The 27,190-nt window shown below is 60.8% G+C and overlaps 2 protein-coding genes and 2 non-coding genes across 5 annotated transcripts; 2 read left to right on the top strand and 2 right to left on the bottom strand.

Annotated features, from left to right (window-relative positions):
- Positions 1-185: 185 nt before the first annotated feature.
- PLXDC1 (plexin domain containing 1) lies at positions 186-18,476 on the bottom strand. 2 transcript variants are annotated; one of them, XM_040617556.1, is made up of 14 exons: positions 18,391-18,476; positions 16,639-16,787; positions 13,518-13,661; positions 13,042-13,111; positions 12,527-12,649; positions 12,064-12,182; positions 11,758-11,857; positions 9,902-9,997; positions 7,829-7,910; positions 5,498-5,555; positions 4,473-4,608; positions 2,823-2,858; positions 1,498-1,658; positions 186-305 (listed from the first exon to the last, which is right to left on the bottom strand). In XM_040617556.1, the coding sequence occupies exons 1-14, from the start codon at positions 18,461-18,463 to the stop codon at positions 186-188; spliced, it is 1,467 nt and encodes a 488-aa protein (XP_040473490.1). In that variant the 5' UTR covers positions 18,464-18,476. The 2 variants fall into 2 exon arrangements, with proteins under 2 accessions (XP_040473490.1, XP_040473489.1); XM_040617555.1 differs by lacking the exons at positions 186-305; positions 1,498-1,658 and having other exon boundaries at positions 2,774-4,608.
- Positions 18,477-19,865: 1,389 nt separating this feature from the next.
- On the bottom strand, positions 19,866-19,937 carry TRNAC-GCA. The gene has a single exon. It is a non-coding gene; the product is annotated as a tRNA-Cys (tRNA).
- A 4,098-nt stretch (positions 19,938-24,035) lies between these two features.
- LOC121099108 (dickkopf-related protein 3-like) lies at positions 24,036-27,131 on the top strand. Its single transcript, XM_040617756.1, has 4 exons — positions 24,036-24,185; positions 26,355-26,532; positions 26,756-26,951; positions 27,077-27,131. The coding sequence occupies exons 1-4, from the start codon at positions 24,036-24,038 to the stop codon at positions 27,129-27,131; spliced, it is 579 nt and encodes a 192-aa protein (XP_040473690.1).
- Positions 25,566-25,656, top strand: TRNAI-UAU. Its single transcript is given in 2 exon segments — positions 25,566-25,603; positions 25,621-25,656. It is a non-coding gene; the product is annotated as a tRNA-Ile (tRNA).
- Positions 27,132-27,190: the final 59 nt, after the last annotated feature.

Below are 27,190 nucleotides of genomic sequence, written 5' to 3'. Positions count from 1 at the left end.
GTCCCAGGAGGAATCCGGGCAAGTCCAGCCTCACTTCGCCCTGACTCATTCTTTTCAAATACTCCATTGGGTCTTTTTCCTCTACTTGCTGTTTCTTTTCCAAGAGGGGAAAGACTTTGCAATAGAATAACAGACAACTCCAACATTTGAGACATGGGAGGTTTGAGATGCAGGGGTAGAAGCGCTCAGCACTGTTCTGCTTCGACAAAGCCCTCCTTCTCCTGGCTGGCTGGCTCTACCTCCGAGTACGTTGCATGGTTGGTGTGATTTCGGAATTTCATGGCAGGCCAGTGATGTGGCCTTCGCTGTGGATGGAAACAAAGACCCATCAGAAGCTATGACAGACCCTTTCACACCAAGCCTGTAGGGAAATAGAAAACTCAGTCCTGAAATAAAAACAATGCTGTCTTTGTGAAAGTTTGACTTTTGTTAATAAAAAAAAATAATTTAAAAATCACTTTATGCTTAAAAGAGTTCATTACAATGCTTCAATCTCGCTGAACTGACCCACTAGTAAGGTTAAAACAGAGAGCGGGGAGGAAGTGGAAACTTTAGGTGCAATGTCACATCAAACTTAGAACAAGGACAGCCTGTGCCCAGGGTAGCAGCCAAGGATGGCCACAGGCTTCCTGTGTGACCACACACACATCAGCTCCGTGTCTCCCCTCGATCTGCAAAACAGGCACACCCGATTGCCCCTTCTCAGCCGTGTGTAGATAAATGCATCAAACATTGCCAAGTCCTCAGGTACTGAACTGGTAGAGGCCACGCAGATCAATCCTCTGAAGCCTGTCTCTGCAAACAGGGCAGATGGAGGAAAGACAAGTGCTCTAGGAAAAAGCCAGGGACCGATAAGGAAAGGCTGAGGGCTTAGTGTTGCTCACTCCCTCCGCAGCAGCTCCTGTGCCAGGATTCAGCCCACTTCTGACTGCCTCAGGATCCTACACCAAGCGGTCTTCTAGCTTTTAACAGCAGATGGAGATTGCTGGACCCCCTATCTTTCCGAGAATTAAAATCTTCCATTTAGAGCATTCACGCCACCACTTCCAGAGTAGCTGATGGCATCACATCTATCAGTAAAGTCTGACAAATTTAGTCAACAAAATCCAGCTGGGCAATTCAAAAGGCAGCGATCTCAATTATGCCATAGCTCCAACTGAGCCCTCCAACCAGGCTGCGTGGCGACTGCTCATGCAAGCAGGTGGAAGAGTCTAACGTTGCACGGGGAAAAAAAAAAGGCGATGTGTGAAAGGGAGCATGTGAAAGGGAGCAAAATAAAACAGTGTGGGAGGGAGAGAGCCTAAGTTTAAAACATCATCAACTGGAGGTTGGGGGATTAGCTGTGACTGTAGGACCATGAAAAGAAACTCAGATATGAACCCTACCAAAGTTTCCCCTCTCCTCTTCTCTTTGCTCCCCACTCTCCTCTAGCAGGTTAGGATTTGCGTGGATAGCACAGGAAGAAAAAAACAGCCCGGGATAAGGCTCTCCACTCACCTCAATGAAGAACAGGGCAGCGTTGGAGGTGGGGTGGCTGTTGATGTAAATTCCAGCAAGGATTATAGCTGCAATGAGCAACACGGCCAGAACGATCCCCACGATAGTACCTGTGTGAATCGGGGCGCCTGCTTTCTTGGAAGGAAGGCTGCTTCCCACACCTGCAAAAAAAAAGGATTCCATTGAGTCTCGAACTGTGTTGAGACCTCGGGAAAAGAAAGGACAGAAAAGCAAAGCGAGGCGAGACCCTCCAGAGCGCCGCATGGCCGACTAAGCAACTCGGCCTGCCCTTGTTTGGCTCCACAAGAAGGGAAGATGCACTGGAGAGCTGCCTGAGCTCCAGCATTCCTTTCAGCTGATAGCAGTTAGCTGGTTTGAAAGAAGATTAAACCACCACCATGCAGTAACCCCCTCTCCAATCCATATTCTTTATATATTGGCTGCTCACTCTGATAGAAAGCCATTAGCCATATGCTGAGTGGGGTCCTCAGTGTGTCTTACCCACAGCCCTCCAGCTTGCCCTCGCTCCTCGGCTATGAATATGCAATCGCACAGAGCTACAGAGGGTGGATGTGGCATATATTAACAGTGACGTTACCAGCCATTTGGGGAGCAATTTGGCTGAAACTGGGAAGATCATGCATTTCAAAGGCCCCATGTCTGCAAAGGAACTGATCCTGCACCCAGTTCAGCCAGTTTAACTTTCCTGAGCTGCTTTCAGGTACAAGGGATAGGCTCGTGGTTTGACTAAAGTTCTTGCAAACCTGACATCAGGTGAAGAGGGCTCGGCTCCTTCCCATACTCTGAAATTAGTAAGAGCATTACTGGCAACAGTTTGGTTCCCTGCCCTCGGGGGTGACGCACAGACTTGGACTGAGAAAAGATTCAAGGGAACAGAGATAAAAAAGGCAGAGCTGGGCTAAGGATGCTTTTTATGTTTGGATTTTACACTGCTCTTTGTCACAGCTGGGGAAATTCAAAAGAAAAAAAGGACTTTGTGTCTATGCAAAAAACTGCAAAGAAAGGGAAATACACAGAAAGAGGAAACTCATCATCTTAGTTTGCACAGCAGGACTACGTGGGAAAAGTAGACAAACAGCGTCAGGGTAAAGCAGATTGGTCCCGACTCTCACTTTTCACTATCTGAAATGGTATTAATCAGAGTAAGGATAATAGGAGCCTTATCTTGATTACATCCTTCCAATCTCGGTTTCACCTGTCCACCCTGCTGACTGATCGCAACTCCCCGGTGCATTTGCTTTCAGTGTAACATGTTTTCGCTTGGAACAACTGTAAGCAGGCAAGAGTGAAGATTAAGGCCTTACCTTCGCTTCCTGCATACTGATTGAGCTTCGTATCATCTAAAAAAAGAAAAGAAAGGCAAAAAAAGTAAAGTTAGGAGCTTTCTATGATATTCTGCATGCTTCCCACCCACTTTTGTTCCTCTGTAATGGGGCCACTGACAGAATGCACGTCTTTGCACAGCACTTACGTGGCCAGTGACAATTTTAAACTTCTGGAGTTTGGCAGAAGAGGAAGGCACACAGAAAACAATAGTGAAAACATGTGGCTTATGGTTGGTTGTCTTCCTGGAGCACAAACACCTGGGGAAACTGGTCATTAAGGATGCTCAGTGTGCAAGGCTGAACAATCAGGGAATGCTGGATGAGGCCCCAGCCCTGTTGGGTGTCTGTGTTCAGACTATGGCATTTGCAGCAATACCCCGCCAATACATCCCAAATCGATGGGTGTTACGCTGTAGCTGTCTTCCACAGGAGCCCAAAATCCAGTTCCATTCTTCACCTCATTCCGGAAGAGCCAGGACGTATCGTACAAGGCTTTATGCCTTGATGGCTTCCACATCACCGACCTCGCGAGTCCAGCCGAAAGCCTGATCCAGGATTCTTACTGCTTGGCTCATGCCTTTGCTCGCTGCAGCACTGACGCATGACCAGTGAGCCAGACACATCCACAAACATCTCCACAAGATCCAGCGAGCAGGGCTGGCTGGCTGGGGAGGCTGCGGAGGGGTGGGTCCACTCCTTTGCTTCACTCCTTCCTTCGCTGTGCTTCTCCAGATAAAGTTCGCTGCCTGATGCAGCTGGCTGTTTGTTTCCTTCCAAGATTACAAATTAACTTCATGCTTGACTATGTCACAGAAAGCCTCTTGTTCTTTTTCCAAGAATTGGCGATGAGTTGGAAAATAATCTCAGTGGTGGTGTTACGCTCCCCCTTCCTTTAATTGCTCCTTTCAAAGTCAACTCTGTCAGGCAGGCACTCCGTTCCTCCCCCCAACTCCTTCCCATTGCTGAAGGACAATTACTAATGTTCCTTTCTATTTATTCTAATTAGCAGTTTGCGTTAGGGACTATTAAGCAGCAAAATTGAAGTGATACCTGCCGCTAGGATCTGAGGAGCCAGCCCTGTGTTAATAGGATTATCAAGCTTTAGAACATGGGTGTCTCGAGGGAAACTCGGGTTCTTATGTGGAGCTTTCCTATGCCGAAACAAACGCTGTTCCCAAGCAGAGGGCAATCACCAGCCTGTGCTGTATTATTGCCAGTCTGAGAGCGCTGGCAGCCCTGAGCCACCAGCTAAGACCAGGCACATTAAAAGCACGAGCCTCGATGTACAGTATTAACCTCTGTTACGATGCTGGGGAGTCTGTCCACCAGGGACTAGTTGCTTGTTGACCTTCACGAACGTGTCCGAAGGCTGCGATGCAACTGTAAAACTCTTCCCACTGGAGGGTTTCATCTCCCCCCTGGCCACGTCACTCAGTCCCACCTCTTCAGCTGCCCTTCCTTCTCCTGTCCACTGCCTCCTGTCCTCACCCCTTCCCTTGTGCTTCAAAGATGGGGTCGTGATTGTATTTATTTGGATGTGAGTTGGCTTTATGAGGCATCGGAGTGAAAGACCTCGCCGGGGATAAGCGTCAAGGATGGGGCATCCCTGCTCACCCCACCTGCCCCTACCTTCCGTAGTGAGGCTGTCAATGAAGAGCGAGGACGTGGAGGTGGTGACATCCTCATCCAGCGGTGAGAAGGAGCTCTCAGGAGGTGCTGAATAGTAGTTGCCTTCTGCTAAATCCTCACAGGTCTTCTCATCTGACTGGAAAGAAAAGAGAGAACAGCTACTTTTCCCAGCTCTCGTAAAGCAAGAGTGCCAGGGAGCCAGCGGTGAGGGCTGCGCTTCCCAGGCTTAGGGCAACCGAGCCCTTGGGGTTCAAACCCGGAGTGAAAGCAGGGGACATGGTCCAGAAGTACCAGAGGGAAGTATGTGGGGGGTGACCTGGAGGTTGGAGAAGAGGAGGAAAAGTTTGGGAACCACTGAAGTAGGACAAATGACAATGATCTGGCAAGGTCCTGCAGCCTGACCTCCTTGCATCGCTGGCTAACCTTACATCAGTCCTGTGACCTCCTTTTTCCTCACTCAGCCCTCTTGATTAACAGGGAACAAAGCTGAGTTTTCAGTGGGGAAAGGAAAAAAGCCCAATAACCAACCAAAAAACCACCCAAAGCAGAAACAGATGTTTCATTAGAGCTGATCTTTCTGAGACAAAGAAACTAGTTCATCCAATGTGGAGATAATTGTGCTAACAAGGACAAAAAAATATCACAAGGGCTAATTTCTTCATGCTTAAGAGTGAGTAAGAGTCATGCTTCAGAAGGTGAAGAAAAAAAATATCCCAGTGTACTCAAACTGCACCATTTGCTAACTTAGGGAGGTCTCTGCACCTTTACTGAATATCCAGCATCGACCAACACCAAAACAAGACTCCAGTAAGGCACACGCAGGGTTAGATGGACCATCCTTTAACCATCCACTGTAATGGGAAAGGGATTATGTAAAGGGATACCCAGCCTGTTCCAGAGCAGCGTGGGTCAAGCGGAGCTGAGCATGAATTTTCTGAGCTGGGATAGGGCCACTGTTGTCTTCTGCAGATGAGAATCCCTCCTAGCCGAGGACCTAAGGGAAGTGATTCTTCTCTCAGCCTCACCTGGCCACAGCCGTAGGACAGCCACTCCTCACGGTACCGGTCAAAGCCGCTGGAACATCTGTGGAGAAAAGAAGTGTTAGCCCGTGGCAGAGGAATTCCCGACAGACACAGCAATAATAATGCTTATTTGCCCGTGATTTCTAAGCTGCCTGCAAGTCCCAAATGCTGCCCCGATGGGTGCTGCGTACAAACACTTGGATAAACAAGTATCTGAGGACTGGAAAGATTATATACAAGTTGGCCTCCAAAGACATGGGGTTTCCAGTACAGCTGTGCTGGAAGGACCCAAATGTTCCTCTTCACCGAGGAGGAAAAGGGTCAACACCACTTCTCCAAGGGAAACGGAGAAGCAGAGAAATAGGAAAAATATATAGACTGAGTTTGAATTTCCATCCCCTGGACTCTGTGCCAGGGCAAGGCCGTGATCTTCGCGAGGTTTTTTTTTTTTTTCCAGCAACATCTGCACAGGAAAAACACATTAAAGAAATTACAAACGACATCAGGAAAACACCAGCTAGAGAAATCTCTGCAGAAGCAGAGGGAATGAAATAGCACTCTGACCCTTGGAAAGTCTCTGGGGATACCAAAATGTGAACCAGGGGTTCAGCTCATATCAGCCCTAATTTACCCAACTACCAAAAAAAAGAGGAAAAGCCACAAAAACCTGCAGGACCTGCTGAGTCACCAAGATCTCTGCTGAAAGTACTGTTCCTGTAACAACTACAGGCTCAGCAAAAGCAAAAAAACAAACTCCACTGCCCAGCTGAGAGCTAAGAGGACTCTGGGGTGCATCCCGAGTCCAGCTCAGCCTGGAAGCCACCCCACCAAGTTCCTTGGGCAAGATCATGTTGGCTTTGCAAAACCAACCTGGTTGAAAGCCAACGAGATAGCGGCAGCCTTGCTCTAGCTTGCGTTTTCCACCACGCTTGCCATTTGTACTCTCCATTTGTAACTCCGGCGCTGCAGGGCTGAGGTGCCGACACGCCGTTACGGCTGCAGGAAGCGTGGCTTTTAGCCAACGCGTCAAGAAGTCACCCGACTATAAGCGATAAGAACAAACATCCTGCAACAGCGGCTTGGATTTTGGAAGATTGGGTTTGCAAACGCTGTGAATTTGGAATAAGCAGAATGATGAAGTCCTCGAACCTCGGGGTTTCAGCATAAACAAGATCCAGGCTAAGCCACTGTATCCCAGGCTTGGTTTTGCTACCAAAGCCACATCTGGTTTCACGCATCTCTCTCAGCTGCGAGAACATAATATTCTCTGATCTGAAGCCACCACTGAGCAACTGTCATTGAAAAATGATGTTCCCCTGGCTGGGGTTGTATTCCAGCCCACTGAAAGGCAGTGAATCAACGCTGATTTATAGGGTCGCTTTGCTGATGTCTTGGGATCTTTCCCTGTCCCAGCTGTCCTGCTCATACCTTGCCGAAATTGCTGCATGTAAGGGAAGGGTGCAAGTCTTGAGAGAAGGGCTATAGAAAGGGGTGAAGGTGCCCTGCAAGCGACGCCGGGGTGAGCCAAGGCTGCCCTTGCGGCAGGCGCTGGGACGGGAGCCAGCCAGCGTGCCTTCCTGGGAGAGCTGGGCATTTCCAAAGCACGGCTGTCCCCGTGCCACCTGCGAGGATCTGTGTTATTGGGCCCTCTCCCCTGCCACTAGCTCTAAATAAATATTTCAGCAAAATCTCATTAAACTCTCTCATGCTCCTTATCACGCTGCTGGAGCTGAAGGAGAGCACGGAGCAGGGCTGCTGCATGGCCGGCACTGCAGCGGGGCCAGCCTCGTCCCCTCGCATCCTCCATTTACCTCCAAAAAAGCAGCAAGCGCCCCCCACCCTTGCTGTGTCTCCCCTCTGACGAGCCCCGCCCCCGCAGTTGGGGGTCCTGAGGAGCATCCCTGGCTCTGTGACCTACCTGCCATCCTTCAGACTGAAGCCTTCCCCAGCCTCCCTGCCCTGCCCTTCTGTCTGAAACCACAGCCTAAGTCAGGACACGTTTCCCCCATGTTTAAGCTTACTGAGTCGCGCTTCTGGTCTCAACTTGTTCCAGCTGCTGCATCAAAACATCAGGACCAAAAACCCAAAACGTCTCCTTTCAGCGGCGTGTAACCGGAGCTCAGATCACCGCTTAACCACGGCTGCAAGGCTGAGCGCAGCACCCTCACTGAACCAAAATGCAACAAAAACCCAAAGCCAGCCAAAAAAGGAAAATAATAATAATAAAAACCCCAACAACACTAATACAGGCATCAGACCTGGAGTTGCACTTGCTCTCCCAGCAACAGAAACATTAGCAAGAGAAGAGGTGGGAAGGAAACTCATGGCAGCTACCTCTGCAGGACATGACACCAGCTGCAGTTGAAGGTCAGCTCCGAGGTCACACACATTTCACAGCTCTGATGCTGGAGACAAGCTGTAAAAGAGAGAGAAGAGACGCACCAGTGATACACCAGCATCTGCACGGGCACGAGGGAGCATCTGCTGAGAGCTGGTGGCACGGGGAGAGCCAGAGCGTCAAGCGATGAGTCTCTAACCCAACCTCCCTCTGCCACAGACCTGCAGGACAAGTCAGCACCGTTTGAGCAGGAGCGGACTCCCCGTCCACCTGCAAACATCTTCCCGTTCTGCTCAGCTGGGAATTAAAACACACCTGAGGCTTATGCCATTTCTTCTTCTACAGAGGGTGTTTCTCAGAAGGAAGCAAGCAAAACTGAGAGGTTTAACCCTCTGTTGCTATGTCCACACTAAGTAGTTCTGCAAGAACATCTCCACGCTGGAGAGGACTAGCTGCTCGTAAAGTACCACCACTTGCTCGTCACCCTGTCTAGAAAAGATGGCCAAGAGGGCTTGTCTGCAAAAGAAGTCAAGTGAACCAGCAGTTTTAACAAGCCCCTTGGGAGTCCCTGACGGCCTGCGATGAGAGCCGAGAGCCGATCCAGTCCTGGGAAATACCAAGTGATGAAGGCAGAGCACCAGAGGGTCACATCCTGCCCAAAAGGCAGAAGCATCCCCATCCCACCTGGGGTGCCTGGTGCACCTCCACCCTGACCCAGACACTCCATCCCTGGGCTCGCCAGGCTGCCCCTCGCAAACCCACCGCCGCTGCTGCCCCTGACCTGGGCTGCCCACACTGTTCTGGTGGCCTCCAGTCCTGACCTCCTCCGCTTTCCCCAGCGGACTGCCACGTGGAGGACACGGACCTCTGTAGAAAAGGCCGAGGCTAACCCAGTTCATCCACTTCTGACCTGAATAAGGCTAAAAATTAAACCCCCAGAAGAAAAAGCGGAGTCTAGTTCTCTCCCGCTCTGTGGGTCCTCTGAAGATACTGCTCTCGGCTACCCTAGCTGCTGGCGAAAAACAAAATAGCAAGTCTTAAAGAGAAAAAATAGAATTATTGCAGAATGCTTATTTATGATCTGCTTTGCAGTAACCCTGCCTGCTGTTAAAATTGTCATAAAATACCCTGGGGAGACCATTTAAATGCATAACCTTGGTATCTTCATGACAGATTTACTCTCTGCTCTGCATTTACGGACTGCATGATGACTTTCCCTTGTGCGCATGTGTCCTTGGATCCGAACACTAAAAATGTATCTATTTAGCAGGATCTTTAAGAAATTTCAGCAGAGTGTGGAGGCGTAGAAAATGTCTCGTAGACAGACCTGAAGTGAACCAGTGTCCAGCAAAATTAGCTGCAGCTTACAGAGCAAAGAGGAGTTTCGGTGGCTGGACAGTTGGGAAATGCTGGAAATTTCAGTGCAGGAAATAAAGTACTGAGGCGAGAGGGGATCTACGGGTGAGCAACAAGAGCCATCGACACGGCTGCACACGAGGAAGGGTGCTGGGAGAGCAGCAGGGAGCGCAGCGTGGGACCACAGCAGATCCTAGGGACATCATGCCTGGCACCGCTGCTCCCATTGCTTGGCTGGGGAGCGCTAAGCAAATCGGTTCAGGTGAAGCCCCTGCGGATCCCTCCTTTATCAGCATCCTCCATCCCTCCTTTATCAGCATCCTCCATGCCAGCTGAGCTGTGCCGCATGCCGGGCTCCTGCCTCAGCTACGGAGCCGCCGGGCTGGCACACGTGTGGCATTTGCTGTTGCCTGAGCTTGACTCTGAGCTGATGAATCCAGAGAGAGCTGGATGTACAGGACATTCAGCAACAGCCACAGAATGCTTGGGGGACCCCCCGTGCAGGGGCGAGCTGTACCACAGCTGGTAGCACACCCTCCCTCCCTGGCTCTGGTGCACAGGAGGATCCCAAACGTTGGGTGATGGGTGGCAGCACCCACTGAACCTGCCTCCTCCAGCCTTGGCTTCCCCCTTTGGCTGTAAATTGGAGCCGCTGGTTGCAACCACAGGAGGGGAACGCGTGCTGGGGCACCAAGCCAGCCTGTCCAACTTACTGGGCAGTGGGGTGAACTCCACGGCTGACATGTTGGTGATCTTGCTGGTGTCCAGTTCCACACGGTGGTACTCATAGATGGTCCGACGGCGGGACTCTGAAACGCAGAGCCTTGGCTTTAGGCTGGGCGCAAACCCACCCTGCACACCCTTCCCCACCCTGCAATCCCAGCGGGAATCCCAGCACGTGCGGGGAAAGCTGAGGTTGCTGCCACCTCCCAGCTGAAAGGCAAAGGTGGCCCCAGGTCTTGGGGTCGTTCCTGTGGGAAAGGACAGGGTGCGGAGGCTGTCAGGCTGCAGGAGAAGCAAGGCAGGGGGGTGCTGGTGGGGAGGAGGGATGTCAGGGCACTGCTCTCCTCTTCCCGGTTTTGCTAGGAGGAGCTTGGAGCTCTCTGCCCCCCTCTCCCCAAGCAGAGACTCCCGAGATGGATGTGGTCCAGTCCTGCATCGCTCCAAACAAACACCAAGCTGCACAACACATTGCTCGTCAGTGACTCACGAGGCTGTGAGCCTCCCCCGTGCGCAGCGCTTGCCTGGAGCTCCCCCGGCGCCTTCCCCCAGCTCCCCCTTCCTTCTCTTTCCCCTTCATCCTGGGGGCCAGAGGGGTCTTATCCTGGATTCAGGCTTCTCCCAGATTTTGTCCCACAACCTGCCACTAATTCATGTGGTGACACCAGCCAAGATGCTTCCCTGGCATCACACCTACCTGCACACCTAATCAAACCTGTCCTTCCAGCACGGCTCTGGGAGACCAGTGGATGAGCGGGACAGAGTGCTCCCCCCTCTACCCCCTCCTCTCCTTCCATTCAAGCCTTGTTTCTTCACCTCATTAGGTTTTTTCATGCCCGGTTCTTGCATTTCTTCTCCCCTCACCCCCCCGGGGCAGGCAGGAGGTAGAGGCAGGGGTCCGTAAGCCCACCGGGGACGGAGGGTACCAGCCCGATGAGGGCAGGCTGGCGGGGAGGGGAGGCACCATCCAGCCTGGCCGAGATTTTTACACAAACTGTTGTAAACGGGTAATAAATGAGGGCCAGATGGCAGGCTCCATAAATAACAAGGAAAAGCAACCGCGTCGGGCGCAGCGCGGGGAGGCAGCAGCGAGGTTGGGCTTCTCATGACAAGAGGGGATGGCAGAGCCTGGAAGAGCCTTTTTGGCGAGCTCGCCCCATGCCTGCAGCGCGTGGCACACGTGGAATAAGCATGCAGACACGCATGTAGCTGTCCCCATGTCCCATGGACGCAGGTGCAGGTCCCAGCCCTGCCTGCAGCAGCCCTGCAGCACCCGTGCCATGACACGCATTGAAGGGCAAACCAGAGCAGCAGCAGCGCAGCTTGCAGGCTCCCCTAAACCCCCATGCCTATAGAAACGGGGCACACAGCCCCCACCCCCTGCCAAGCCTCTTGTCCATCTCCAGGCTCATTTGCAATTGTTCTTCCCCTCCTCCTCATCAGCTGGAAGTCAGGGAAGCGATAGCTTGGCTGCTCGCAGCGATTTGGAACACACTGGGCGAGAAGCACCGAGGCCTTTTGCCTGCAGCGCCTTGCCAAAGCACACAGCGTTCGTCGTGAGCCGGGGCCACCCAGAGCTTGGCCATGGAGAGATGCTCCCCGAGGGGGAGGCACCCCCAGAGGGATGTGGGACACAAGAGCATCGCTGCAGCCGAGCCCCGTATGCCTCCTCACGCTCCCTTGCTCCCCATCGTGAATCCAAGCAGCGCACCCTCATGCCTTGAAGCGCCCAAACCTGAGGACATCTCATCTCTCCTTCCCCAGCTGCCCCCTCTCCCAGCTGCGATGCCAGGGGAGCCTCGGCATCCCGGTGGGATCAGCTGCCTCCCCCTGTTCCTCAAGGACTCACCAGGCACCTCGGGAGACGAGTTGAGGATCATGAAGGCATCGGAGAGGCCGGCTTTCACAGGGTGCTGGGTGGCGCTGATCTGTAGGACCGGCATGGGGATCTGCAGCCGGGGAGAGAGGACGTGATGGACCTCAGCCCTGCCCCGGGCTCCTGGCGCTGCTGTAGGAGTCTCCAGTGCTTTGGTGGCACTGGGAATGCCCAGACTCAGCGTGTGAACAGTTACAGCCCCTTGTCTCCCCCCAGACCCACAGGGATCCCCCGCGGGGACCCTCCTGCCGCACCTGCCCCAGCAGAAACATCTCTCACCTCCTTGTACCCAAAGACGATTCTCCCGGTGCTGTGCAGGGCCGCCTGGAAGGTGAAGCTGCCCATGTCCTCCTTCCCCTGAAGATAGACCTTGTCCCACTGCACCACAAAAACCGTCCCTGGGGGAGAGACCAGAGCGGGTCAGTGTCGTCCCCCCTCGAGTCTCTCCTTGTGCCACATCTCCACAGCCTGAAGCTCCAAACCACCTCGTCCCCAACCTCCAGTTGGGGCATCCTCAACCTCCAGTTCTGAGCAGATCCATGAGCAAACCGCTGCCAAACATCCCTGCTGCCCCCCCCCCGGGTGCTGAACACCCCCGGCTGCCCTAGGCTCCCCTTCCCCACACCCTCACCTGGCTCCAGCCCCCCCTTTGCCCAGTTTCACAGGGAAGCAGCGGGCAACTGGGCTACCACTGCAGGGATGTGGCTAGCAGGGGTAGGGGGGCAGCCAGAACGGGGCTCACCGTTATCCAGGTACTGGACGGTGGAGTTGCGGGAGTAGCTGGGGTTGAAGTTGGCCATGAGAGGGGCGACGTACTGCGTGGCCGTGAGCATGCGGTGGATGACGTCCCCCATGAAGATGAAACCTGAGGAGCAGAGGAGGGTGAAGCAGCGCACGCTCCCCTCCACCACCCCGGGATGCTCTCTCCCTCTTCCCGACCTCCCACCGCCCTTGCCCCGGCTCACCCATCCTTTTTGACCCCCAGCATCCCCCTCCCAGGTCTCCCCCAAGCCCCCCCTGCATCCCCTCAACTGCTGCGGACACCGAGGCACCAGCAGCACCCCGCTCCCCGCGGACCCGCAGGACAGGGGTTGGATTTGGGGTGCAGGGAGAAAGCTGGAAGGGCTGCAGCCCCTTCTCTGTCTCAGCTCCCCAGGGCTCAGGGATGTGGGGCGAGGTTAGAGCCAGCACCGTGTCCAGCCCCATCCCCACGAGACCACCTACCCAGTGCAGACCCCCCGTCCCACCCCGACTCACCCCCTGTCGCTATCGTGACCTGTCGCAGGAGGTGGCCGTAGAAGGGGAAGTCAAAGGAGAGGACGATTCTCTGCGGGAGGGAGATGGGGTGAGAATTGTCCTCAGCCCTTGGAAAAACACCTGTGGGAATTGGGGAGGGGGGGGACGGGACACGGGGACACAGGTCCGTGCCCACCAGCACCAGCTCTGTCCTGGGCTGGGGCAAGCTCCCGGGACTGGGGTCTGGAGGAGTGGGAGAGGGGTGGGAGCAGGGGTCCTGTGGGTGCCCAGTCCTCATGGCTCATCCCCTTCAGCTCCAAACTGGGGCTGTGGGAGATTAAATGCTTCCCAAGCCTCGGTCTCCACCGGGCTGTTACGAGGACCCGGAGGGGACGCTGCTGCCCGGGGGGGGGCAAGGTGCCACCACCGGAAAATCCCTGTGGGAAGAGGGGACACGGGGACACCCCAGGCTGCCCCCACCAGCCCCGTGGGCTCACCGAGGCCTGCCGGTGCGTGTTGGAGAGGATCCCGTGGATCTTCACTTGGCTCCTGTTAGCCGCTGCCATGTCAACCCACAGCCCCCTCAGACGGGTGTCCCCCGGCCCGTAGATCCGTGACACGTAGTAGCTGTGGTTGTCCTCCTGCAGCCGGGGGGAGACGGGGGGGGACGACAGGGGACAGTGTCACCCAGCTTGCTCCGGGGAGGTGTGAACCCCCAGGCACGGCTCCGAGCAGCTGGGACCCAACCTCAGCACGAAGCAGCAACAAACCCGGCACAGAAACCCCCGCGTGAAGCCAGCAAAGGATGCTGAGCAGTAGGAGAAGGTGCAGAGAAGACCCAGGAGACCGATGGAGCGCAGAGATGGCAGGCGAGAGAGAGATGTGACCCACACCAGACTCGAGCAAAGCGGATGCAACATTCCCAGGAGGAAAACATCCCGCTCCAGAGCCAGGGGCTCGAAGTTACAGGCTAAAGAGATCGCTAGAAGCGAAGCAAACCACCGGAGACAGGAGCTCCGAGGAAACCGCGACCCTTGGACCAGGCAGCCTGGGGAAAGCGGCCAAGCCACCGCCGCCAGCCGAGCGGGAGCGAGGGGCTGAGGAGGGGGGACACGGTGGGGGAGCAGGGCTGGGGGTGCTCTGCTGGGTGGCACCCCCGGAGCGTGCGATGGGCCACGGCTCTGCATGAGCGACCACCCCCCCCTCCTCACCCAGGGCAAGGAGAGGGACCCCAGGCACCCCCCCGCCACCTCCCCAAGCCACCAGCATCACCCCCGCGCCCCCCTTCCCCCACAGCCCAGGGCACAGACCACAGGGCAGCTCTGCCAAGAGCCACCTCAGAGCGGTCGGGGACCTCCCGAAGGACACACGGCCCCAGCGGGGACCTGCCCGCCTGGCTCTGCGGCAGCTCCTTGGGGACACCGGGAGCAGGTGACATCCCGGGTGCAGCCAGCCCTGCGCAGCTCCTGTCCTGGCCACACCGTCCCTCTCCGACAGGATTCGGCACGTGGGGGGCTGGGGACACAGCTGGGGACACAGCTGGGAGCTGTTGCCTGTCAGGGGAGGCCGGTTCATGCTGGGGGCCAGGGGGGGGACGAGAAGCATCTTAATTTTCCTTGGGAAAGCGCTGTTCCGTTGCTCCGTGCCAGCACCTGGCACGCTGCCACGCTCGCCGCTTGTCCCCATCTGCTGCTCTTCTGCCGCTCAGCCCCCTCTGACCCCCAGCCCCCCTCACCCCCAGCATCCTCCCTCCAGCTCTCCCCACCTTGGGCGAACCCGGGACCCTCTCCCTGCGCACGAACCCCAGCGCCAGAGGCAGGGAAGGAACCCCCGGCCCAGGGCTTCGTGGCTTGGAGGGGGTAAAAAACCAGAAAGCGAAGCCCCCCGCGTCCAACAGCCCCGTGCTGTTCCCCCGGGAGCTGCTGCAGGTCTGCGGGAGGCGGGAGGAATAAAATGCTGTTAGAAAAATTCTGCAACCTGGCATTTTTTTTCTGCTTCAGTAAAGCTCAGGGAGAGCTGTCGCACTCCTCCGCCTCCCGTGGAAGCCCTGACTCCAGGGAAAACTTTCCCAACTCTCCCCCATGGCAATTATAGCCCCTTCTTGCCCAGAGGGACTGGTGCAGCCCAGAGCCTTCCCTCCCCATGGATGGGGAAACTGAGGCACAGGGAAGGCTGTGCCAGTACCTGCTGCATCCCAGCACCCACCTCCCCATGCAAACGCTATGGAAACCCCCTGGGATGCAGGGACAGGCCAGCACTGGGTGACAAATGACAAGACCTCTCATGCCCTTGTCCCTGCTGTGCCTTCCCCGACGCCATCCAAATAAACCAGGGGGGAAACAGAGGCGGGCCGGGAGCGCGGAGGAGCTGGCTGCCGAGCTCCTGACCTCATCGCTGACTCATTAGGATGTCCTAATCCGTCACCTTGCTTTGGTTACAGCAGGAATTAAGAGCGGGGAGGTTTTGGACACACAAATAAGTGGGGAGTGCAGCCGCCGTGGGGCAGAGCTCGGGGAGGGACGGAGGTGACGCCCAACATCACAGCCCTCTTCATCCTCCAGGTCCTGAGCTGCCCTGCTGCATCCCAAACCTGAAATATCTGGGGAGGGGAGAGAGGGGAAGCCCCTCCAGGCCACAGCTGCCTCAGCCCAAGGTAGGGTCGCACCTTCTGCAGGCTGGATGCGGCGCGATGCAGTGACGCGTGGAGGAGCAGCATCCCTGACCTTGAACGTGGCCCCGCTCTCGGGGCAGACGCTCCGATCCCCCCGACAGCATCGAGCCCCAGGAAATTGCTGCCTTTTCCTCCTGGGAACCACAAGCACCATCACACCCTCCCTGCGGCTCCCCGGCATCTCCACACGCCATGGTGGTTTTGGGCTGGTTTGGGGCTGGTTTTTTTTAAACACTTCCACATCAGGGACTTCTCTGGCCTCTGGCCCCTCTCCATCCCTGCTGGCCAAGGAGCTCGAGCGGAGCAGAAACAGCCACAGCTGTTCCTCCCCTGCACGCTGTGCCACAGGGCACTAATGCCACCAAATCCACCACCAGCTGCCGGCAAAAACACCGGGACGGTCACCGCGGCCAGCGCATCCTCCACCAGAACCCAGCCTCAGCCAGAGCCACGCGTCTCCCCGCATCCCCGAGACCCTCAGCTGCCAAGGGAGGCCCCGCCACAAATAACCGGGAGCTAATTGAGGGCGGGTAATTAGGCACAGCCGGGATGTGAGAACCAAGTGAGATGTCCCAGGAGGTGACAGCGCTGCTACATGAGTTCATTAGCTGCCATGGACCCCCCCCTCTTCCCTCACAGCCCCTTCGCCCCAGCACCCTCGGCAGCATCACACGTGGCATCGCGGCCAGCGAAGTGTTCCCAGCGTTTCAGGGCAGGGATGGCCCTGGGACCTGGCAGGGCCGGCAGGCAAGGACGGCCGCAGGGCTCGGAGCGGTCCCCGGGGCACAGCCACCTCTCGCTGGGCTGTAATTACCCACCATATATTAAACTGGAGCCAGCGTCCCCACCAGCTCCCTGCCCAGCCTGGAAATAGCTCTGGGCGGTCAGGCGCTGGCCGCATCCTGCCTCGGGGCAGGCAAGGGGCAGCAGCGGGGACCCCGACTCACCACGATCCGTGTCTCATTGGCCGGCAGCGTGTCGATGGCCAAGCTGCCCCCCACCAGGTCCTGGCTGATGTGGGTCCCCTCTGTCCCCGCTGAGGTCTCCCGAGCTCTCCGCTGCCCTTCGCCCACCGCTGGGCTCCCGGGAGGGCGTCCTGGGGGGGCACAAGAATGGGTCAGTGGGGTCCCACACCGGCTTGGCACCCGCCTGTGGGCTGGGATCAACCCCCTCCCCCAGCAAAGCAGCTTTCTGCTTAGGTGACATGAGTTTGGGGGGTCTCAGCCCTGATAAGCAGCATGACAGCAATGATGGAGATGCAGGGAAGGGCTTCTCGGGTCAGGGTGGCTGCAGGGTGCAGGGACAGGTGACAGACACCCACGGCCCGGGGAGGACAGCGGTGATGGAGGGGTGAAGGGAGGCAAAAAACACCTCCAACCCCCCCAGCTCAGCTCACACGCCAGTGGGTGGGGAGAAGCATGAGGTCCTGGAGATGGGGAAGACGTGGCTTCGGCAACAGGGCACCAGCGTGGCCGTGTCCTCGATGTCCCCAGCCATCGGTCTCCTCCACCAGGCCGGTACGGGGCCTGGGTACCACGGCGGCCTCCAAACATCCATCTCCAGAAGAAACGTGTCCCTCATCCCACATCCCTCCCTGCCCAGCTCCAGCCCCAGGGAGTGGAGGCCAGAAACACGGCACAGCAGTGGGGATGGGGGGGGGGGGGACACATGAAAAAGCCATTTGGGACCAAATCTGCAGAGACTCATCACATTTCCCGGCAGCTCAGCACGGGCGGAGGCGGCGCGGCCGGCACACGCTCGCCCACGGGCAGGGACAGAGCCAGGACGTCTGTCCCCAGCGAGTGGGACAGCAAAAACACCCGGTGGGGCCACATGCTGCTCCCCTAACCCCTGGGGGGGGGGGGGGTCCCACCTTCACCCCCAGGGAGAGGGAGCTAATTACTGCCTAACGAGCTCCCGGGCCCCTCCTGAGCTGTCCCGTGGGGCAGCGTGTCCCCAGTGCCTCCAGGAGGGGAAACTGAGGCAGGGGGAGCAGGGCTGAGCTGGCAGCTGGGGGGGGTGTACCCCCCTGAGGATGGATGGGGAAAGGGGGGCTGGGGGGCACTAGGGGGGCCCAGCCCCTCGCCACTGAGGACCCCCAGGGAGCAGAGCCTGTTCCGCAGGCTCCAACGAGCCCCCCCACGAAGGCTCCGGTGACCTCCCCAAAATCTCACCGCGCGGCTGCACCCCCAGCCAGGCCAGCATCAGCCGTGTCACGGGGAAGGGGGGGATCCGGGGGGGGGGGCACCCCACTAGCCCCACTCTGCCCCACACGGCTTGGGGGGGGGGGAGTCCTGGCACCCCACAGTGCCAGTGCCCTCTGCATGGGGATGCTGAGGCAGGGGGGGACGTGGGGCGCAGATGGGGACCCCCGTAGCAGGTCCCACCCCACGGGTGGCTGCGGGGTGCGGTGTGACACCCACCTGCGCGCCTGGGGGGGGGGGGGGAGCAAGAAGACACCCCCAAAACACAACCCACCCGGGGGGGCACAGCGCTGGGGGGGGCAGGCAGACGGCTCGGGCGAGGCGCGACCCCCCGGGCACAGTGACCCCCCGGCCGGGCACTCCAGCCCCCGGGGCCGCGCATGGCGCTGCGCACCCCGGGACCCCCTGGACCCCCACTCCCGGGATACCCCCCACACACACACACCTACTCCGGAGGTCGCCCCACACCCCCCGCCGCGCTCCCAGCCCCCCTACCTGCGCCCCGCGGGCCCGGCGCGCCCAGCACCCCGCGGAGCAGGCAGAGCAGGATGAGGCCCCCCCAGCGCATGGTGGGGGCGGTGGGCACCGCTGGCCCCGGCTCTGCTGGGGGGGGGGGGCTCAGCGCCCCGCCATGGGCCGGCGCCCCGCGGAGCCGCGCTCGGAGCCGGCGCGGGAGCGGGAGCCGGAGCCGGGGGTGGGGCCGGGGGTGGGGGTGGGGCCGGGGGTGGGGCTGGGGGTGGGGATGCAGCCGGTGGCAGGACCCCCCCCCCCGCCGGGGGGGCTCGGGCAGCGTGTGTCCCCCCGTCCCGGGCAGGGCTGGCGGCTGCTCCGAGCATCCCTGCGGGGAAACCTGTCGCCATGTGCGGGCCCCCCCCGCCGTGCCCCCAGCGATATGGGGGGGGGGGGCATCAGCGGGGTGGGGGTCCCACCACCCTGCCCCACCGCGGGCAACCCGGGGTCGGTGATCCTGCACCGGGTTGCGGGGCGGGGGGGGGGGGGGGGGTTACTTGGCTGAGCCCCGGGGGCCGCGTTCGTCCCCGAGTTCTTCCCCTTGCAGCAGGTGGGGTGGGGGTCTCCGGGGTGGGGGGTCTCAGGATGGGGGTACCGGATTTGGGGTCTCAGGATGGGGGGCCCGGGGTGGGAGTCCCGGATTTGGGGTCTCAGGATGAGGGTCCTGGGTTGAGATTCCCAGAGTGAGGGTCCCAGGATGGGGCTCCCAGGTTGGGGGTCTCGGGGTGGGGGTCTCAAGATGGGGGTCCCGGGGTGGGGGTCCCGGAGTGGGGGTCTCAGGATGAGGGTCTCAGGATGAGCGTCTCGGATTGGGGGTCCTGGGTTGAAGTTCCCAGAGTGAGGGTCTCAGAATGGAGCTCCCAGGTTGGGGGTCTCAGGATGGGGGTCCTGGGGTCTGGGTCTCAGGATGGGGGTCCCGGGTTGGGGGTCTCAGGATGGGGGTCTCGGATTGGGGGTCTCAGGATGAGGGTCCCGGGGTGGTGGTCTCAGGATGGGGGTCTCAGCCCTGGGCGAGGGGGCCGGGGGCAGGAGGCGGGTGCAAACACCCCCAGAGCTGCATCACATGCCAAGGGACTGGGGGCGATGCTGCCCCCCCCCAGACCCTGTGCCCCAGCCTGTGGCCAAAGCGGGGGGTGGGGGAGCAATGTGGGACCCTGCGGCCCTTCGGCTGCTCTGAACTGGGGAAGCTGGGGGGGGGGGGGGGGGGGGGGGGGGGCGGGGCGGGGGGGCAACATCCTGGGGGTCCCTGCCAGAGAGTGGGGTCTGTTCTGCAAGAGGAAGCGCTGTCTCTGGCAGGGGCGACCGATGCTGAGGGGAGCAGGAGAAGAGCTGTGGGGACTGGGGAGGAAATTAAAGGGGTGGAAAAAAAGAGGGAAACACCTCCCCCCCCCCCCCCCCCCAAAAAAAAAAATAACTGAAGGGGGCACCCCGAGAGGGAAACCCCCAAAAGGAAGCAATAAAGGGGGCACCCGGATTTGAACCGGGGACCTCTTGATCTGCAGTCAAATGCTCTACCACTGAGCTATACCCCCGGCGCGGGAGCCGTGCTGCCTGGCTGCCATACCCGCAGCGTCACACGCCGGGCTCTTGCACACGCGTGTGTGTCCACGCACACCCGCCGCAGTGCACACGCACACTCATACGCTCACTCATATACGCACCCCCCCCCCCCATCTCGCACAGCACACATGGCGCCCCCCCCCCCCCACGGGAGGGTGTGGGGCAGAGCAGGATCTGGCCCCCGCACTCACCCCCAGCCTCAGCAATTGGGGGGGGGAGCTGTGGCACCATCAGCCCTGACACCCCTAGCCTCAACAATTGGGGGGGGGGGGGGGGGAGCTGTGGCACCGTCAGCCCTGACACCCCCAGCCTCAACAATTGGGGGGGGGGGGGGGGGGAGCTGTGGCACCGTCAGCCCTGACACCCCCAGCCTCAACAATTGGGGGGGGGGGGGGGGGGGGGGAGCTGTGGCACCATCAGCCCTGACACCCCCAGCCTCAGCAACTGGGGGAGGGGCGGGGGGAGCTGTGGCACCATCAGCCCTGACACCCCCAGCCTCAGCAATTGGGGGGGGGGGGGGGGGGCGGGGGGAGCTGTGGCACCATCAGCCCTAACACCCCCAGCCTCAGCAACTGGGGGAGGGGCGGGGGGAGCTGTGGCACCATCAGCCCTGACACCCCCAGCCTCAGCAATTGTGGGGGGGGAGCAGGGGGAAGCTGTGGCACCATCAGCCCTGACACCCCCAGCCTCAGTAATTGGGGGGGGGGCGGGGGGAGCTGTGGCACCGTCAGTCCTGACACCCCCAGCCTCAGCAATTGGGGAGGGGGGGCGGGGGGAGCTGTGGCACCGTCAGCCCTGACACCCCCAGCCTCAGCAATTGTGGGGGGGGGGGGGGCGGGGGGAGCTGTGGCACCATCAGCCCTGACACCCCCAGCCTCAGCAATTGGGCGGGGGCGGGGGGAGCTGTGGCACCATCAGCCCTGACACCCCCAGCCTCAACAATTGGGGGGGGGGGCGGGGGGGAGCTGTGGCACCATCAGCCCTGACACCCCCAGCCTCAGCAATTGTGGGGGGGGAGCAGGGGGGAAGCTGTGGCACCATCAGCCCTGACACCCCCAGCCTCAGTAATTGGGGGGGGGCGGGGGGAGCTGTGGCACCGTCAGTCCTGACACCCCCAGCCTCAGCAATTGGGGAGGGGGGGCGGGGGGAGCTGTGGCACCGTCAGCCCTGACACCCCCAGCCTCAGCAATTGTGGGGGGGGGGGGGGGCGGGGGGAGCTGTGGCACCATCAGCCCTGACACCCCCAGCCTCAGCAACTGGGGAGACGGGAGGAGCTGTGGCACCATCAGCCCTGACACCCCCAGCCTCAGCAATTGGGGAGGGGGGGGCGGGGGGAGCTGTGGCACCATCAGCCCTGACACCCCCCAGCCTCAGCAATTGGGGGGGGGGGGGGGGGGGGCGGGGGGAGCTGTGGCACCATCAGCCCTGACACCCCATCTGCAGAGAGGGGGATGGAGCCGGACCCCGAGTTTCCTGCAACACAGGCCCAGGCTGCGCATCCCACCGCAGGGCTCCGGGGGTGCACACCCCCCCGCCACCCCCCCCCCGAGCTGCCGGAGGACCCCCAAGGGTTTGGGGGGAGCAGAGGTGCTGTGTGGGGCCTCTGTGGGGCTGGGGGGGATTAGCCGGAGACGGCAGAGTTGGGGGCGAGCGCCCAGCGGGGGACGGATGGGGGGAGCAGCCGTGGCTGCGCCCCAGGAGCAAGGTCAATATTTGCTGCCTGAGCCGCTGCGCAAACACGCGGGGCCGCATCCGGCATCCTCAGCACCCGCCTGCGGCACGGGGACCAGGGGGCTGGGGGGACCCCGGGTCACAAGTGGCAGGCCAAGAGGAAACGGCCTCAAATTGCACCCACGGGAGGGTTATATTGGATATTAGGAAAAATTTCCGCGTGGGAAGGATGCTCAAGCCCTGGCACCGGCTGCCCAGGGAGCTGGTGGAGCCACCAGCCCTGGAGGGGTTTAAAAGCCGCTTGGATGCGGAGCGGAGCGCCGCGCTTTGGTGATGGACTTGATGATCTCCAAGGTCTTTTCCAACCAAAACGATTCTATGACCACGGTACAAGCAGCCACGTTGGTTTTCCAGCCACCGGCCTGGAGCATCCCCTCGCTGAGCTGCCCCGCTTCCCCACGCCCCCCCCCTCGCCTTCCTACAGATGGGGAAACTGAGGCACAAAGGCAGGGGAATCGCCCAGGGCAGCAGCACCGTGGGGAAACCAAACCCCAGGGGTGGGTGATGTCCCTCCCCGCAGCAGGATGCGTCTCTGGAGCCTGAAGGAGGGGAGACCCTGGTGCCCCCCAGTCCCAGCGAGCCCCCAGGTCCTACCCCGGCTACCCCTGGGGACAAAACCCACCCGGAGCGTTGTCACAGCCCCCGTACCACAGTCTGGCAACTGGGATCCAGCCCTGGGGTGGCTCTTCCCGCTGCAAAGTGTATTGGAGAGGTTGGGGGGGGAGCATGAGGTGGCCCTGGCTAAGACCCCCCGCCTGTTTGGGGACACGGCAGTGGCATTGTCTGGGGGATCCGCTCAGGGGGGGCCACCGGCGGGTTTGCCCAGCCACCGGTGCCAGATAAGGGCCGGGACCGCAAACACCTCGTTTGCAAAGTTGTTAGGGAAGGTGCAAAGCCCGTCACCCCCGGAGCCGTGTGTACGCAGGGGGTGGCGGGGGGGGGTGTGTGACAAAACACAGGTGGGATGCCATCTGTGTGCCCACCGCCGTCCTTCCTGGGGGTACCAGTGCTTGCCCCCCGCTCCCCCCTTCCGCCTCCCCCTTGGCCCTGCTGCCCTCTGTGTCCCACCAGCACGGGGTGGGGGGGGGGGGGGGACGGGGGACAAAGCTGGGAACTGAAGCCACAGTTGCATGGAGCTGTTCGGTGGCTGGAAGGGTGCTGGCACCCACCGCCATCCTGGGGGGGACACACCTGAGGGGCTGGTGGGGACACAGGACATCCCGGGTGCTGGCACCCACCGCCATCCTGAGGGGGGACACCTGAGGGGCTGGTGGGGACACAGGACATCCAGGGTGCTGGCACCCACCGCCATCCTGAGGGGGGACACCTGAGGGGCTGGTGGGGACACAGGACATCCCGGGTGCTGGCACCCACCACCATCCTGAGGGGGGACACCTGAGGGGCTGGTGGGGACACAGGACATCCCGGGTGCTGGCACCCACCGCCATCCTGAGGGGGGGACACCTGAGGGGCTGGTGGGGACACAGGACACCCCAGGTGCTGGCACCCACCGCCATCCTGGGGGGGGACACCTGAGGGGCTGGTGGGGACACAGGACATCCCGGGTGCTGGCACCCACGGCCATCCTGGGGGGGACACCCCATCCTGGGGGAGGGGAACTGAGGGGCTGGTGGGGACACAGGACATCCTGGGTGCTGGCACCCACTGCCGTCCTGAGGGGGGGGACCAGAGGGGCTGGTGGGGACAAAGGACACCCCAGGTGCTGGCACCCACCGCCATCCTGGGGGGGGGGGACCCGAGGGGCTGGTGGGGACACAGAACACCCCAGGTGCTGGTACCCACCACCATCCCAAGCCATGGGGGGACCCAGGACACCCCAGGTGCTGGCACCCACTGCCATCCCAAGCCATGGGGGGACCAAAGGGGGTGGCAGGGACCCAGGACACCCCAGGTGCTGGCACCCACCACCATCCCAAGCCATGGGGGGACCCAGGACACCCCAGGTGCTGGCACCCACCACCATCCCAAGCCATGGGGGGACCCAGGATATCCTGGGTGCTGGCACCCACCACCATCCCAAGCCATGGGGGGACCAAAGGGGGTGGCGGGGACTCAGGGCACCCCAGGCTGCCCAGGGGCTGCGCTGGAGCCGCCCAGGCGCTGGAGCCAGACTGCTCGGAGGGGGCCGTTTACTTTGGGGCTGTAGCCCCCAGCCAGGGGAAGGCTGGCAATTATGTTAATCCCTTAAACCCTGATTGCCTCCTCCTTCCCCATTAGGTGGGCAAACAGTTTTAGCAGCAGGGGCCAAGATAAGCAGGGGGCTACATATACCCAGCGCCCCTGGCCCAAGCACCCCAGCATCACCTGCCGGCAGCACGATGATGTCCCCAGCCGTCCTCTGCCTCCTCGCCTCGCTCCTGCCCGCCGCCTCGGGCCACCTCTGGGCCTGGATGTACTCCTTGCCCCAGCACCTGCCCGAGGAAGCCGCGCTGGGCAGAAGCGCTGGCCCTGGGGACAACCTGGAGGAGGTGAGTGGTGGGTGCTCCCCCCCCCCCCCACTCCGGGGGTATCCCTGGGGGAGAGGAGGAGGGGGTGCAGTTGCAGCAGGGGTGGGAGGGGAGGTTACAGCCAGGGCGGGAGCTGGGGTTGCAGGGCGGGGGGGGGGGAGGAGCTGGAGTTGCAAGCAGGAGCGGGAGCAGCGGTGGGTATAGGAGCGGGAGCTGGGGTGGGAGCAGGGGTGGGTGCAGGAATTGGGGTTGCAGCAGACGCAGGAGCAGCAGTGGGTACAGGAGCAGGAGCTGGGGTTGGAGCTGGGGTGGGAGCAGCGCCGGGTACAGGAGCAGGACCGGGAGCAGGACCAGGAGCTGGTGTGGGAGCAGGGAGGGAGCAGTGGTGGGTACAGGAGCAGCAGCTGGTGTGGGAGCAGGAACAGGAGCTGGTGTGGGAGCAGGGAGGGAGCAGTGGTGGGTACAGGAGCAGGAGCTGGTGTGGGAGCAGGAACAGGAGCTGGGGTTGGAGCAGGGAGGGAGCAGTGGTGGGTACGGGAGCAGGAGCTGGGGTTGGAGCTGGTGTGGGAGCAGGAACAGGAGCTGGGGTTGGAGCAGGGAGGGAGCAGTGGTGGGTCCAGGAGCAGGACCAGGAGCTGGTGTGGGAGCAGGAACAGGAGCTGGGGTTGGAGCAGGGAGGGAGCAGTGGTGGGTACGGGAGCGGGAGCAGGAGCTGGTGTGGGAGCAGGAGAAGGAGCTGGGGTTGGAGCAGGGAGGGAGCAGTGGTGGGTACAGGAACAGGAGCTGGGGTTGGAGCAGGGAGGGAGCAGTGGTGGGTACAGGAGCAGGAGCTGGTGTGGGAGCAGGAACAGGAGCTGGGGTTGGAGCAGGGAGGGAGCAGTGGTGGGTACGGGAGCAGGAGCTGGTGTGGGAGCAGGAACAGGAGCTGGCGTTGGAGCAGGGAGGGAGCAGTGGTGGGTACGGGAGCAGGAGCTGGTGTGGGAGCAGGAACAGGAGCTGGGGTTGGAGCAGGGAGGGAGCAGTGGTGGGTACAGGAGCAGGAGCTGGTGTGGGAGCAGGAACAGGAGCTGGGGTTGGAGCAGGGAGGGAGCAGTGGTGGGTACGGGAGCAGGAGCTGGTGTGGGAGCAGGAACAGGAGCTGGCGTTGGAGCAGGGAGGGAGCAGTGGTGGGTACGGGAGCAGGAGCTGGTGTGGGAGCAGGAACAGGAGCTGGGGTTGGAGCAGGGAGGGAGCAGTGGTGCGTACGGGAGCAGGAGCTGGGGTTGCAGCTGGTGCGGGAGCAGGGGCAGGAGTCGGTGTCGCGGCTGGTGCGGGAGCCGCGTTTGCAGTCGGTCTGTGGCCGGGGCGGGAGCGGGGCGGCCCCGGCGGGAGGGAGCGCGGCCGCGGCGGGCGGCGCCGGGCGCTCCAGTGGCGCAATCGGTCAGCGCGCGGTACTTATAGGGCAGTACGCGGAGCCATGCCGAGGTTGTGAGTTCGAGCCTCACCTGGAGCAGGACTTTTACGGGCTCCCGCAGCCGCGCCGCGTGCTCCCCCCCCCCGCCGCCCCCGCGTTCTCTTTTCCCGAGAAAAAAAAAAAAAAAAAAAAAAAAACAAAACAAAACCAAAAAAACCCCACCAAAAACCGGGAGCAGCTGGTGGGAGGTGGGGTGGTGTGTGCGCGGGGAGGGGTCACCCCATTCCCCCGAGCGCTCCGGAACTCCCGGCTGCCCCCCAAACGTGCCCACGGCAACGGCCTTTGCTTCGTGCTGCTGTTTTCTGCCTGTCCTGGAGTTGGGGGTGGGGTCAGGGATGGGATGGGATGGGGATGGGGATGGGGTGGGGATGGGATGGGGTCAGGGACGGGGATGGGGTCAGAGGTGGGATTGGTGATGGGGCTGGGATAGGCAGTGGGGTCAAGGATGCAATTAGGGCTGGGGCTGGGGCTGGGATGGGCGATGGGGTCAGGGATGCCATTAGGGATGGGGATGGGGTCAGGGATGCCGTTGGGGATGGGGCTGGGATGGGCGATGGGATCAGGGATGGGGATGGGGTCAAGGAAGCAATTAGGGATGGGGATGGGGTTGGGGATGCAATTAGGGATGGGTTCAGGGATGGGGTGGGGGCTGGGATGGGAATTGGGGTCAGGGATGGGATTAGGGATGAGAATGGGGTGGGGGATGGTGCCCTGACACGCCGTGCTCCCCCGCACAGGTGACAGCATGCAGCCCGGCCACCCCCTGCACCCACGGGTACTTCTGCGATGAGCACTTTGGGCTGTGCCTGCCCGCGCGCCCGGTGGGGCAGTACTGCCGCCGCGACACCCACTGCGCCCGCGGCCTGCTCTGCATGTTCGGGAAGTGCCAGCAGCCCGTGCCCGACGGGCAGGAGGGTGAGCGGGAATCCGGGACGGCATCGGGACTGTGGGGAGACACCGGGAACAACCCTGGGAGCTGGGGAACGGACGCGGTGCCGGCGGGGCTGGGTGCTGAGCCGACAGGCACCGGGGGCATTCCCAGCCCTTGCAGCTCCATCCTTGTCCTCCCCCCCCGCGCCAAGCCTGGGGACAAGGGGGTTCCCCCCCCATCCCCTGACCCTTCGTTGTGCCCCGCCAGGAGCTCGGTGCCAGCGGGACGAGGACTGCGGCGCGGGCGGGTGCTGCGCACGGCGGCACGGCGAGGCGGTGTGTCAGCGGCGGCTGGCGCTGGCCCAGAGCTGCCACGTGCCCCCCGGGGGTCTGGCCTTCAGCATCAACCAGGTCTGCCCCTGCCAAGCCGGGCTGGTCTGCCGGCCCACCGGGCCCGGGCGAGAGTGAGTACGGGGGTGCCGGGGTCCCCCGAGGCGGGCAGGGGGAGGGGGTCCCACCCTGGCGCAGGGGAAGGATGGATTGGGGCAGGGACCAAGGTGCCACCGATGTCCCCGTGTCCCCTCCGCAGGAAGGCGTTCGAGTACCGGCCGGAGAAGAGCGAGTGGAGGTGCCGGCAGCCCTGAGCCGCCGCAGATGGATTTATCCCCTAAAAACAGGGTGGCAGGAGCTGGCCCAGCGCCAC

The sequence above is a fragment of the Falco naumanni genome, chromosome 18, assembly GCF_017639655.2.
Source record: "Falco naumanni isolate bFalNau1 chromosome 18, bFalNau1.pat, whole genome shotgun sequence".
NCBI classification, from domain to species: Eukaryota; Metazoa; Chordata; class Aves; order Falconiformes; family Falconidae; genus Falco; species Falco naumanni.
Note: the sequence above shows the minus strand (reverse complement) of the source record. Positions and strands in the feature narration are given on the sequence as shown.

Coding starts and splice junctions, on each gene's coding strand:
- LOC121099108 (XM_040617756.1), top strand. CDS start 24,036: ATGATGTCCCCAGCCGTCCTCTGCCTCCTCGCCTCGCTCCTGCCCGCC. Junction 24,186..26,354: donor CTGGGGACAACCTGGAGGAG/GTGAGTGGTGGG, acceptor TCCCCCGCACAG/GTGACAGCATGCAGCCCGGC. Junction 26,952..27,076: donor CCCACCGGGCCCGGGCGAGA/GTGAGTACGGGG, acceptor TCCCCTCCGCAG/GAAGGCGTTCGAGTACCGGC.
- PLXDC1 (XM_040617555.1), bottom strand. CDS start 18,463: ATGCGCTGGGGGGGCCTCATCCTGCTCTGCCTGCTCCGCGGGGTGCTG. Junction 12,650..13,041: donor GGTCACGATAGCGACAGGGG/GTGAGTCGGGGT, acceptor TCTGCTCCTCAG/GTTTCATCTTCATGGGGGAC. Junction 12,183..12,526: donor CGTCCAGTACCTGGATAACG/GTGAGCCCCGTT, acceptor TCTCTCCCCCAG/GGACGGTTTTTGTGGTGCAG.